The 14,482-nt window shown below is 41.8% G+C and overlaps 1 protein-coding gene across 2 annotated transcripts in view; it reads right to left on the minus strand.

The window, feature by feature from the left end:
• The window catches only part of TPD52L1 (TPD52 like 1), a 59,156-nt gene extending 45,418 nt beyond the window's left edge, over nucleotides 1-13,738 (minus strand). For both annotated transcript variants that reach the window (XM_054196809.1, XM_054196810.1), the window contains exon 1: nucleotides 13,658-13,738. In XM_054196809.1, the coding sequence (XP_054052784.1) occupies nucleotides 13,658-13,676 (19 nt within the window). In that variant the 5' untranslated portion in view covers nucleotides 13,677-13,738. The remainder of the gene's footprint in view (nucleotides 1-13,657) is intronic.
• Between the last annotated feature and the right edge of the window lie 744 nt (nucleotides 13,739-14,482).

The following is a 14,482-nucleotide window of genomic DNA, read 5'->3' on the forward strand; positions in this document are numbered from 1 at the left end:
TTCTTTATAATGTAGTCTTAATGCCAGATATAGAGATTAAGGGGGGAAAAAGGGACTAGAAGCACGTACAGTAAATAACTATATTGATCAGAAAAACTATTAAAAATTGTGAGGATTTCCAGTATGATTTTTTCCACTTGGAAGTTACTATGGGAGGATTCACCTAGAAAACAGGCTACTTGAAGGAAGATCTTCCCTTCTGAGTTTGGTTCTAAGTGTGGACAAGTCTGAACTTCATGAGCCTAGACATTACCACACAGCCCACCTTTCTCCTACAGGACAGAAGGAAGGTTGATTTTGAAGCTATGACTGGAAAATAAAACTAGAGGCTGGGTTCATCTTGATTCAGAGAGTGAAGAACTCAAGACACACAGGTCATGCAGATCAAAAGTGTAAACGTTAAACAAAATTGTAGATTCTAATTCCTGTGACTGTGGGGGATGAATCTTTCTTTTCCTCTGAGTATGCTCCTTGGAAGAGAGACATGGATGGGCAAGTGTCTTCATTTCCTCTCTCTACTGGGCTTTGGGTTGGGGGTGGTGTCAAGAAGAGGAAGGATGTACAGCCTTCGGGTGTTCAAGAGTTGTAGGACAGAGTCTACCATCCCAGATTAAGTGTCCCCAGTCATCCCTGGAGCAGCTCGTTACAGACCTTGCTATAGCTTTCCATTCCATCTCTTAACCTTTGCAAAACCTGACATTAATAACAAATCTATGCATCGCTATGAGATAGATTGGCAGGTTTCCAAACAAAGGAACACTTTTATTCAAAGCTCCTGGATAAACAGCCAGTCGTAGTGTGCTAATTCTTTTCTCTGTTTTAGTAAAATAAAAAGAAATTAATCATACATTGAGGATCTCGCTGTTATTTTTTCCCCCAGAAGCCATTAACACAGCTGCCAATCTATGCCAGTAAAGAGTTACAATCTACACACGAATAGCTGGCAGAAAACAGACTCCACAGCTTGGCCACTGCACCAAGAAGCCATACACATTGGTAAGTTTGATAATCATCCCAAAGATAGAAATGCAGTGGATAAAAGTAAGAATAGCAATCATAGTAAAAAATATATATAACACTAACTAAAAGTAGGTACCAAGCTTCAACCTAAGAACTGATCTTCCAAACAAAATAATTATTTGAAAGATCCAAAAATGCTCGGTAGGCATGATCTTATGAATTGTATCCAACAGCTATCTCTCTTTGTAGAAAATAATAATCCTGCCTGCCTGGGGAAGACAAGGGCGACATTGCTTTCTAAGCTGTAGCTATGGAAATACATTTCACAACAATTGCTTTGTAACAATTTAAAGACAGCAGATGCCTCTTTCTATTATGTCAATACTGAAAGTAATGACAGTATTGTACCACTTACTGTGCTTTCTATTGATCATTCTGCACAACTTTCTGTGAGGTCAAGGGTAAGAAAAAGATGCCACAAGTGGAAGGGTTATCATCTCTTTTTCTTTCTTTAGGCAGAGGAGGAAAAAAAAAGAAAAAAGATGAAGTCACGATGGAATAATAGGGAATGAGAAAGTAGATGGCACTGAGTCACAAAAGAGACTTGTTCTCTACAAATAAGGTACTCTAGAAACTGTAACAGACTGCATAAAACAAAGGAAGGAATAAAGCATATATAATCAGACTAGAGAAAAGCAATGTAGGGGAAGATAAGAGCGATGACATGGAAATGCTGGCAGTCAGAGGTGGAAGTTGTCAGTTAAATTTCTTAAACCCACCCTTTCACACTAAAAATACATAAAGGTACATTTTTCTAATCTCAGAATAGACAGGCACCTTGGGTCCCATCCTCAGCTGGTAGAAGTGACTGCAATTCCACCAATTGTATAATTAAGCTCACACATCTGCTTCACTGAATCAAGATCACAGAATCTTAATGGCAGGATTTAATAACCTTTCTCTCCTAAGAAAGGTTTGGTTTATTGTACTTTTCTAAAGCCAGGTGCAAAAGAATATCACTAGATAGCAATCTAACTGCAGTATAGTTAAACTCACAAGCCTCCTCAATTAAATTCCAACAAAGTATCTGTGCTGCAAGTGATAATATTATATTTTTTAATTAAAAAATAAATTCTTCAAGTAGCTATAATTTGTACCATTTAGATCACAAAACACATAACTAACAAGATCTTTATAAGTCTAATTTAAAAATGAGGAAAATCTTGTTCCAGCCAGCAGGTTGCTTTGCTTTCCCCACACCCCCATCCAGCTATTTCAACATGTAAGACAGATGTGTCACTTCTGATCCTGTAAACTTACTAGGGAAAATACATTGGAAACAATTATAACTGGTCACACAACAGATTTCTTATTCTCTTCAGGCTCAAATTCATTATTCCCATTGCTTTAATACAGATTAAATGCCTCAGCATTGTTACATATACTAAAATACACATTTAGGAATGCTGAGAGAGAAGGGACAAATTATCCTTCCCTACATCTGCTCAATCTCTCACATCAGGAGAGTAAATATCTCGTTTTTAAGGACCAGGACTGTCTTTTTGCATACTGCTTGATGCAAAAGGTCCATGAGCTGTGACTAAGCTTTGTAGGCAGCATCATAATTATAAATTAACAACAATAAATCACTCACTAAATTGAGATAAAGGCACAGTTCCTGTCCTGAGTTTTTCTTAAATGTTTATGTTAGGCTACGTAAGAGCTCACCACCACCAAGAAAAGGCAGGGAATCAACATGGTCCTCAGAGGAGGCATGTCTTGCATCCTCCCCCCCCCAGTGTGTAAGCACCACCTGCTTCAGGCTGCAATACCCTTTTACCCCTTCGTAATTAAGACTAGCTACTTTGCGCCAGGGCACTTGCCTTCCTAAAGCAGGTTATCTGACAGCGTAGACCTCCTCCAGGCTTCCCTAAACAAACTTCGCCTACTCTTGGATGCATCTACCTGCAACACAATTGCATTCCCATTTAAAACCAATAAAAATAAAGCTGATTTGTATGAATGTTATTTGAAAACAATCCATTTTACCAGAGACAAAGGCCATGTATTCCCTTCCACAGGCCCTTTGTTTAAGATAAACCACATTTTTATTTGTTAAAACACATATTCCAAGTATATTGAAAAGCTGCTCTAATTTGTGCCTCTTCATTTCCTGCAAATGCCCTGCCTTGCAGGTAGGCAGCCATTGCTGCAGCGGGTTGCTCTGATAAATCTGGAATTTGGAGTTAGCGTGACATTCAATTCTTTAGACACAGGCCGCACAAAATACTCCTCAATCAGAATAGCACCATCTAGCTGGGCCTGTTCTACTCAAAGTTTCATCTGTTTTTCCTCCAGTTTTTTTTTTTTTGCCAACACCCTGAACTGTGAAATGAGGTATTTATTATTCTGCTCTTAATCTTAAACTCCACATTCTGGCCTTCAGAGTTTCTGGCATCATTAATTTTGTGGCTTTGCCCACTCAGTGTTTTGTAGCATGCCATTACAAAGAAATGTGTTTGCTTAGTGAGGCTGTGGGTGGAGACATCTGGGGTTTAGGGCCCTGGGTATCTGTGAAGTTCCCATAGAAACAGGTTTCTTGGCCTTTCCTTCTGTTGGGTAGAGGTTGAAGACAGGAGGCAAGTCTCTGCAGTCAGCCCGAGTTACACAAATGACTGTATCACAGGAGGGTTGGCTAATTATCAGACTAGGAGACAAAGACTGGCACTTCCAGCCACACTGTACTGTCTCAGCCTTTGAGGTCCCTGATTTACCCTCAAGTACCAGCCAAAATGGCAGCTGTCACAGAGACAGCATGGTTTTTTCCTCCTTGAAGATCAACAGGGAAGACAAGCCCTGAACCATAGTGGGTCAAGCTTCTCTGACAGCTGCTCCAGACACAGGTAATGGCAGGCCAAAAGGTAAGAAAAGGAAGGGGTTTAGCTAAGTGCGTGGCACGAATTGCTACACCCTTGAGGTTGCGCTAGATCACACTCAGTGGCAAGAACATCACTCAAACCTCTACTTTAATCCATACAGATCACCCAGTCTGTTATCACGCCTGTTGTAAAGCTGGTACCTTAAGAAGGTCTCGAAAGAGAGCTCAAGATGGTCTTTGCCTTCTTTTCGCTCTTCTACTACCTTACATAAGAAGACTTTTCTGAGGATGTTGTTGCAGGATGGACATAGCACAACCTTCTGAAATAAACTAGTATTCCAATGCTTGCATCTCTGCTAATAATTTCCATTCACATCTTCATCCCTATTCAACTCAATTGTCAAAATCTTATTCTCTTACCCTTCCCCTGTCCTTGATTCCCACATGCAGCACTGGTAACTGTGACCAGAATATTGCTGCTCCCCTTTCAGGACATGTTGACGCACCGTATTTCTGTGCGGAGCTGGACACAACCAATCAGCCTTCTAATTCTATGTCTAAATCTAGTTCCCATCTTTGAACTTCTCTCGAATGGGTACAAACTATTACCATTACATACTCTTCTTTATTCCTTGTGATCAATGCAGACTTCATCTATATTGCCTATTATCTATGCTTCTCTATTTTTTGAAGCAATTTAAAACCACAAGGGGAGACATATTTTTTCCTCTACCTGTAGTATTTGACTTCCAGTTTCTCGGAAATATCTGTTATTTAACTGTGCAAAGACCCTATTTAAATCTTCAAAACCACACTGTGATTCAGTTTATATGAATGACATTATTCAGCAGCCTTTTTTTTTTTTTTAAATCAGTCAGGCTGTTCAAATAATTGTTCCTTCTTCACCATCATCTTTTCTTTGCTATCAAAGCTTCTGCACCACCTGACCCATAACATGACTGAAGGATTTACCCTTGGAAGACCACATGGCTTCACTGGTTCTTCAGTATTCTCATATACACATAACAGTGTACAGCACTGGTTATATAGTTTAGTTACATGGCAAACATCATTCTCCCTGATTATGACTTTGATTCCTTCCTCCCACAATAATAAGTTAATAGCTGCCATCTGCCTATTAAAATACTTTGAACAGAAGATAATCTTCTGTTCCTGGCATAATTGCCCCTCTAACTCTGTAATGTACATACATTTTACTTGTCTCTAAGGAAAATCTGGTTGTGTTTAAATACAACTACCTCTGATCACTTTTTAATAAAAATTTAGCATGCACCAACCCAGCAGAGAAAGAACATAAAGCATTTGAAGCCTCAGAATATACTCTAACTAAACACACTTGCTCCAAATCATTCTCCAAATCTGTCAGCATCTCCTAGAGTGACCCATCTGAGATCTATTCAGTGGAGTTAAGAACATTTTAATTAAAGTGTAAAGCATAGAAAGAGGAATTAGACAAGCACCTAAAATGCCTGAGCCAACATCAGCATGACAATTTATTACTAAATCCACCTAAAGCACAATGAAAACAATTATTGCAAGGGAATTATGCAAAAGTATTTTAAACTTTTAAACTGATTATAAGCAACCTTTTAGTAACCACAAACCTGTACCACCTTAGTTCCACCCAGGTGGCAAGACAATTTCCTGGTGAGGAAACTGGTGAAAAGAGAACTACCTGAACAAACAGACGAACACAGAAAAACCTAACTCTTTACCAAAGAAGCAAACATGAAAAGCATGGGCTCCTTTCAGCCAGCATTTTTAAATATTTACAGAATATAAATCATGCAGCCTTTTAAGTCCACACCATACATAGTTTTTAATCATCCTTTCCATACTTCACTTACAATTTATAAGTTAATAACTTTATTTATTAGGCAATTATTAAATACAGCTTAAAGTGTGGCACAGGTGCTAAAGAGGGACAACTCAAGTATTTGGATGGCTAAAGAGGAATGGTGTTTCACAAGCTAGAGCAGAACCCAGGCAGAAATTGAATTGTACAAATGGAAAGAAAAAAAAAACAACCAGAAAGAATGGTTCTCAAAAGAAGAAATAGTTTAGGCAAGATCTGGTCCCTTGGGGCCTGGAAAGCAAATAACAACTTTACTGACCCAGCAAACAAATGTAGCCCTTCCAGCAAGCAAGCACATGAAAATAAACTGCACTGCCTGCTACAAAAACATTTTGTGCAAACACTTTTTACTGGGAAAACCAACACCATATCTATAGACACTTGATGCTTGCATGAATATCAAAAATGTTTTCAGAGTGTAATTTTATGTCTCTTCTTGCCAAAAGCACCACTAGAGCCCTAGTTCCTCTGTTATACTAAACGCTGAATCTTGAGTTTGCACTATGAGGATCTGTTGTTGCTAAAAGTACTTTAAATTCTATTATCCTACAAAAACATTAAAAGTCTAATTTTGCCTTTAGAAAAGCAAAGCTGAGAAGTGACTGCTTTCCATTACACATTTGAAGTACTTTCATTACTTCAAAACACTTTACTGACTAGGTTCTTGGTGGACAGCGAGGCTAACAGCATGCTAACGTAAATTAGTGGTGATAGCAGGACAGCTTTACAAAAAACAAACCCCAGAAGACGAACAAAAAAACCCAGAAGCAAGCATTTTTCCTAACACCCCTCCTTGCTTCAGAAGGAACCGACTGCTCAAGGCATAGTGTTACCTTCCTTTTTCTGGAAGTGACACAGGATGTTAGACCTCCTTCTGATCTTACACGCACTACCTGCTTCTCCGAACTCCCTGGATTCTCCTTCAGTGACTAGAAACAAAGATGTAAAAATTGCCCAAGAACTGGATCCCTGACTACATAGTTCCTAAGCATCTGAAAGTCCATTAGTTGGACAACAGACTAAATGAGAGAAGCTGTTTTATCTGGCCACAGGATACACACACATAACCATGACTTTTCCGTATTTCTATAAGCCTCTCTTTATAAATTTTACTGCTGTATTATTCTTATTTGGTTGTTGTAAAAGCCCTGGCTTTCAGCTGCAAAGATGAGATGTCTCTCAGCAATCAGCCTTACATAAGAAAACTCAATGACAGATAGTGTGGAGAAAATACCAAAACTCTTAGTGTTTTATGTGACTGTTTGCAGTGGGAACTCTCTTGTCTGCTTGGCGATCCAGTAACGGATCCTTCACATTACCATGCCGTTAATATAAATACAATACCTTCTTACTGGAATAAGTGAAAAAGAATCAAAAAATTCAAGAAATCCTGCACAGAAATAATTAACAAGAACAGCCTTTTAGAAGCCCTTTTTAGTATCCAGAGAGCTTAAATCCTACAAGCACAGAAAAGGTACAGTGTGCCAAGCAGGAGAGGGAAAATGAGAGACTCAGTGTAAGACCTTTATCATCAAGATAAGATGGTACTTGTGGCACTATCACTTCACATTTGTCACATTCCTGAATTTGTTTACACTTTCAGATAAGAACATTTGCAGAAAGATCCTCACTGCTGACATCCCACCTATTTTTACAAAGTGGAAGAGAGAGTGAATGAGAGACAGGACAAAAGAAAGAAAAGGAGATTTAGTGTTAAAGTGCAGTGCAAACACTTGTGACTGTGCCTTTCACAGTTATCCACCTGCAACATTCAACCATGCCATGGATGCAGAAGTGTAATGATGATAGTCTAGTTAGCTATTACATGATTTTGATCCATGGATCTCAAAGATAGCTAACCAGCATTACCTCTGACCTAGTGAATCAAACAAATCAGCTAATATGTCCAAGGTTTTGGAGAAGGTCAGTGTGACATCTGATATTAGAATCCAGATTCGTAAGTTCCCTCTCACAATTTCTCGTACATGACAGGTTTAGAGACTGAAGCAGCAAAAAAGCCCAGTTTAGAGAGCAGCGATATGACTACCGCACACTACATTTCTAAAATTTGGTATTGCCGCTGTGCATTTCTATGAAATACAAATAAAATCAGACAAAACTAGCCTGCCCAGATCTCATATATTACCCCAAGAGGTATTTTGTGATTAGTAAGAAAGATCTAATTTTACCCTTAAAACACATTCTGAAACAAAGGCTGACTACAGCCTTTCTTACCCTAAACTCCAGGATTACGCCAAACCAAGCTACTAACCAATATCTAAATTTCTAAATACAGCCACACAGAATATACTTCAACCCATCTGCAATCTTCTGCCAAGCTTGTGCCACATCCTTGACCTTCAAACAGCACATGGCCTAAGCAGAGCACCTCAAAAGTTCCACGCATTTCTGTACTATACTGCACAAGTCAGCGAGGCACATCAGAACACCACCAGCAGAATCATCTTTCCACTAGCGCACTTGAGAACACTGACAGAGGGCAAACTCAGAATACGCTTGTGCTGCCTCACAGTAGGACTCACACCAGCAGTCCTGTGCAAATAAGAAGATAACAGGAGAAAAAAAAAAGGAGAGCAAGAATTTAAAAACCTGTTTTAGGGTTTGATGTGTTTGAGTTTGTGCATTCTGCATTTTGTATCTTCATGGTTGTAAACCTGGCAAAGTTACAATGCTTTATAAGACTGGACCTAGATTTTAGAGAAGGTATCTCTTATCTCTTTCCCAAATCCCACTGTCTTCTATTCTCAGTTCTCTTGTGCAGCATGAAATTTTCTCAGCCTCAGCAAACTGAATTTCATCCTGTGGCAAGTGTCAGAAAGCTGAAAGCAGTACAGGTTCAAAAGGGTAAAACAGAAGCACTGCATTTGATTTCAGACATTTATTTGCTTAAAATGTGATATACCGATAACTCATTCCATGCATGTATTTTTCCTCCTTTTAGTACAAAAAGGATGAAAGAGCAATTATCTCAAGCTCTGGGCACTCTTGTTAAATTTTTAAGAATCCTATTATAAATTACAACCCTACCATTTTCACTTGACCTCATCTTCATGTGATCTTATTAACAAGGCAGCTGAGACTTCCATCATGCAGTCAAATATGCAGGTTATCGCAGGCTGGTTCAACTACCCCGATATCCACCTGACCATTTGGGAAGTGCTCTCTCCCACTTTCCCTACCAGGACAAGGGTGAGCCCCAGAGGGCAGTAAGGAGACAGCACAAACCCCTGGTTAACAAGAGTGAATCTTGAAGCCTCAGAAACACGCGTAGCCAGGCACTTTCCTTGCAAAGACAGGTGGGGAACGTAAATGCACTTCTCACAATGGAAGCAACTAGTAGCTGCTGCTGGGCAAGAAAACTAAGGTTCCCCTTGCCTTATCCTTCCCATCTTCTCACGTATAACAACGCTGGCCAACCTGTGTGCTGACGGACTTATCCAAGCAGAGGGATTTTATTATCATAGAACAATCAGGCCCAAGTCACTAGTTTTACTCTGCCCTTAAGGAAAAGGTGAACACAAAACAAAACAGTCAGCGCTCCTTGGTAAAGCCACCAACCCCAACATGAGGCTAGGGAAGATGCTGCCCTCTCCAGTAAGACTGTGCTTTGGAGTGACGGCCACAGCACTGCTGCAGTGAAGTAACATCTCCGTGTGTTCCTTATCCCCACTGTGAGACTGACTATCCAGATTCATATCTGTATTAGTAACCACATGAGTACCTAGTGAGGAGAAAGGGAAAGAGAATGCTGACCAAGCTGCCAATGCCCTGTTTTGATGAGTCTTGCACCCCACATCACAGGTAACATAAAACTCCTCACCACTGTCTGCCACCATGGGACACCTCAGATCATCTGACTACGAGATGACAGGTGTCACTGTGGCAGGGAGAGGGCCACTGGGCTAATGCTGCAACTTCTACTGATTTTCTTCTGATCATAAGCTCCAGCCAAATGGCACATGCCCAGGTGCTGCTCCTCGGCTCTGTAACCTCACATGTCAAACGCAACTGGCCTGAGGATCACAGATGGAGCACGTCAGCTGCACGCAGCAGAGGAAAGCAGTGCATCGCTGCAGACCTACAAGACATAGGCCTCCAGGAGGAGTCTAACATCTGAACTAAATACAGCTCTCACCACAATACTTCACAGGTGTATGCATAACCACAGCAAGCTATTACGGCTACAATGCTCAACTAGCAGAGGATACAGAACATCTGTCAGAAACAGATGTAAGAAGAAATGCTAGAATAGGGAGATGCCTCAAAAACTCTTTCGGAGGCTGGAAGTGCAAGAAGCTGGCTGAGCTACCTACCTAGGTAGGTAAAGGGGCAAAGAAGAGAAAGCATCAAACTTTATCAGTGAAACAATCAAGACCGGACAGGATAGAGAAAGAAGGAGGTACAATTATAGCTGGATACAAGAAAAAAGGGAGAAGTATTGCTAAAGGAGAGACATGTATAAAGACCAAAGCTCCAGTGCTAAAAGTCACATGGGATTCTCAGATGAAAGACAGATGAAGACAGCCATGGCACTGACATTATTAGAAGATGTTCAGTTAAAACTAGAAAGCAGGACTATGCAGGATAGTCAGTTAATCTGAATGATTGAGTAGAAGGATTGATTGAAGATTGATTGTAGTAGATTGACAATGAAGCAGAATGAGTACCATGAGAGGGAAATAACACAGTTCTGATTTTCCTGTCTTTCAGAGAGAAACAGTGCTCTTCAGACTTCCAAACTTTTCACTTTAAAATAACTGGCAGCCACAGGAAAGAAAACAAATACGCCCTTATGGAACGTTTAGCACCTAGTATAAGTATAGCTGGTGTGTTCCCAGGATCAGCTAGCTCTGGGACCATTAGGAGGAAAAAGTTATCAAAGATAAAAGCAACCCAAGAGGCTTAAAGGTACAATTTCTGTAAAGCACAATTTGTGATTTTTATTACACATATGAATTTGCCTACATGGAACATAGGGTTATTTCTTTAGAAAATAATTTTAACTACTGTTACTCTCTGTCTGGTAGACTGTCTCATCTAGTTAGACTGAATGCTGCAAGACATATTCAATATATTTAAGTATAATAGTAATTCCGTTTCAGTCCATGAAATCTGTGTATTGCTTTAAGATCAACATCAGAGCATGTAACTTTCACAGTCTTTGGGGCATGAACAGATGCTATTTTGTGCCTTGAACCACACAGAAACTCCTGATGTTAGCAGTGACCTCTATGCAGTACCTTGATACAGTTACACTAACAATACTCTTTTTTTGTCAACAGTTGCATTAAGATTTATGAGGTTGGTTCTTGCTGCTATGTAAAAATGCTGACAAAAATTATTTTCCTGCTCTGAAGAAATCTACATTTCATCCTTGCATGTGAAATCCTTCATTTCTTCAACACGAAATTGATCTACTCAGGCATAGCCTCCCTTCAGGACAATATAAAATGGCACAAACCACACAATTATGTAGAAAAGTCCTTTTGAAGAAAATCTTTAAAGTGCTAAATATGAGAAACTCGACAGTGCTTTCAAATTTATAGCTTTTACTTTGTCTTTTCAATTGGAATGCAGTCTCCCAGCAGAGCACACTGGAACAAACCATTCAGGATTCATTTCTCTGTGGGCATCTAAAGGTTCCTTAGAAGCAATTCATAAACTCATTAAAATGTATACACATTTCTCCTGCTGCTTAAGCAGGTACTTGAAGTGGAGGTTTTTTCCAAGCAAATTGCTACTGTTTTGTTAGTAACCTCCTACAACTATGCTCTGCAAATTGCATAGTGGGATTGAAAAACTGTGATTTCTGGTCAGTGCTTAGATGTACTTAATGGAATTCAACTGCATTAGACACATACAGGTTACATTCTTTTTGTCAGCAAGGCTCCATAACTGCAGTAGCATGCACTGAATGAAGTCTAGAAGGAAAGAGGGACATTTTGGAACAAAGGTTTGTTGGCATGCAAATACCTACCACAAAAAAATCTTAGCTTGTATTGCTAATGTAACAAAGATATTTTTTTTAAGTAGTAGGAGATTGTTCTGAGAAACTGTAGAAATAAAGCACACAGGTGAGAAACAGAAGAAAGAAGTGACTTAAGAATTGAGTATAGCCTTGAAAAGTCCCATATGTGTCTGTCAACTGAGTTTAAGATTACCAAAAAAAAAAAAAAGCTCCCGAGCTCCTTGAATTGCATGCAAAAAAATGAAGGGCTAAGAATCCCTAATTAGATAAAATTAAGCAGTACAAAATGCTTTTATAGTCTCTTACCATCCAATAGATATTCATCCAGAAGAATAATTTATTAAAGGCCTGTGACAGTAACAGAGTTGCTGACCAAAACATACACTAGCAAAACACATTTATTGGTTAGAATTTTTAACGTGTACTGAGAACATATTTATTCATCTTACTACTCAAGGAAGGTAAAAAAAATTCACATGCATATATATCACTATGTGGCTAATTAGAATGAGATACTGTTTTCTATCAATTCTAAAAATGAAGAAAAGATCAAATCCTCTACTGTATGAAGTTCCTGTTTAAAGAACAGGGGCTCTCACTGTAGTATCTGTACAGATGTATTCAGAAAATTAGTTTAAATAACAGTCTTAGCTATAATCTTAACCTTGACTTTTAAAAGCCTCAGGAACCGAGCCACCCATCTATTTATTTTGCCAATCAGCTTCAGCCCTGTATCCATTAGGACAGCACATAGCCTTTCCGGCAAAAGCGTGGTGTTTCTCCTTCACAAGCATCATGAACTCAAACTTCCCACTGTATTCCTTTATGTACAACCATATTTGCAACCAACATTTGCCTCTTTTACGTGTATTGGTTTAAGATAGTTTTTAACTATTCCAGAAGGCTATTTTGTCACTTTCCATGAGTGTATGTCTCCCCCCTTACTTCATCGCCCTATTTTATGGATGACATAAAATGGTTTCTAAACATTCTGCTTTTGCAGAAATATTTGTACCACCTGCTTAGTACTGTTGACTTACGGACATGTGTGGCAAAGTCTTAAGGTTCTTCAGAAAACAGAAGCAAGACCATAAAGCCGAGCAAGATCTGTGGATCCTAAATACCTTAGGTTGACCCAAACACCATCTAAACCTTGCATTAAAAGTTTCTTCTGTTGTTTGCAGGCCAATAACTTTACCCAGAGAGAGAGGAATAGCTAACTTAAGCATATCTGTTGCAACAGAAAAAGAAAAGTGTTCGCTTCAAATTAAGAAAGCCGGGTTTGCAAGACTAGGAGTGCTTTAGCACATCCCATTTTATGCTCGTCTAGGCTCTGGGGGGAGCCCAGCCGGGGGAGGGTGGTCACAGCTCCTGGAGGTGCCTCTCTGTCACGCCGCAGCCTCCCCAGAGGAGGCGGAGGGCTGGGGTCTGGGGACGGGCTGGCCCCGTCCTCCCTGTGCGCCCCCCCACGAGGGGCAGAGGATGGAGCCCGGCGGGGAAAGGATCCCCGGCGGCGGCCGGGCAGGACACTTCACCCAAAACTACTTTAAACAAGCAACGAGAACCCCACTCCCTGACGGAGATTAACTTCACGCCAAGTTGTAACCGGGCTACTTGGCCGGGGAAAACCCCCCAGAACCAGCAGGAGGAGAACAGGCGCGTCACCCCCCCGCTCCCCCCAACCATAGAGTAAAATAGGGAAAGCCGAAGGGAGCCCCGGGCGGGATGGAGGAGGCTCCACTGGCCGGGCCGGGCCATGTCGCTGAGCGCAGGGTCGCCACGGCCAGCGGGGTGCCGGGGAGCCTCTCACGGCTACCTCAACCCTCGCTCCTCCCGCCCGTGCCCGGGGCCGCGGCTTCCCCTCAGCCTCTCCCCGCCGCGGGGCACCTCCACCCCCTCCCTCCCCGAGCGGCCCTTCCCCGGGGGAGAGCGGCTCTGTCCCGGCGAGACTCACCCTGTGCCTGCGGCTCCATGGCGCGGCGGGTAGCTCTGCCGTCCGCCGCGGCTCTGACACGGCTGACAGCCGGCTCCGGGGCTGCCGTTGCCTTCCTCCGCGCCGCGGGGGCCGGGCCGGGCGGGGCAGGCGGCGCCATCTTGCGGCCGGGGGCGGGCAGAGCCGGCGCCGCTCACCTGGGGCCGCCCGCCCCCGCCACGCCGTCCCGGTCCGCTCGCCTCAGCGGCGGTCCCGCCGCTGAGGCGAGCGGGCCGGGACGGCGTGGCGGGGGCGGGCGGCCCCGGGGGTTGTGATCGCGGAGAAGAGTGGTGTCCGACAATTTATTGTCGTTTAGACAATTATTCTTTCATAATTAACAATAATAGCACCAAAGAACCGGTATTGGTCCCGATACCAATATAAAATACACAAGGATTATGCTCGGCCAGTTACACCGGTAGGGAGGTGTGCTCTGCCAGCCGTGGACGGCAAATATCTGGCTTCGGGAGGAAGGGGAGGCCTCAAGGGTCTGTCACTGGGACAAGGAGATCTCAGGATGGCCTCCATCAAGGAAGAGAGAGAGACTCCTCAGCAAACTTTCTAATTTATATTGAATGTGACGTTCATGGTGTGAAATAATCCTGTTGGCAGCTTGGGTCAAGTGCCCGGGTCTCGCTCCTCCTCATCCCCATGTCTGGCAAGGCTCGAAAACACTCAGGCACCTGGAAACCCACATAGCCTACCTGGCGATAAAGTAAATATTTTCACAAATTTCAGACACTAGTGTCTTCCCAAAGTGCAGTTTTCCCAAGCATCAGAAGAGACTTCACTGAAAAGCAGAAGTAC

Source organism: Rissa tridactyla, chromosome 3 (genome assembly GCF_028500815.1).
Source record: "Rissa tridactyla isolate bRisTri1 chromosome 3, bRisTri1.patW.cur.20221130, whole genome shotgun sequence".
Lineage (NCBI taxonomy): Eukaryota > Metazoa > Chordata > Aves > Charadriiformes > Laridae > Rissa > Rissa tridactyla.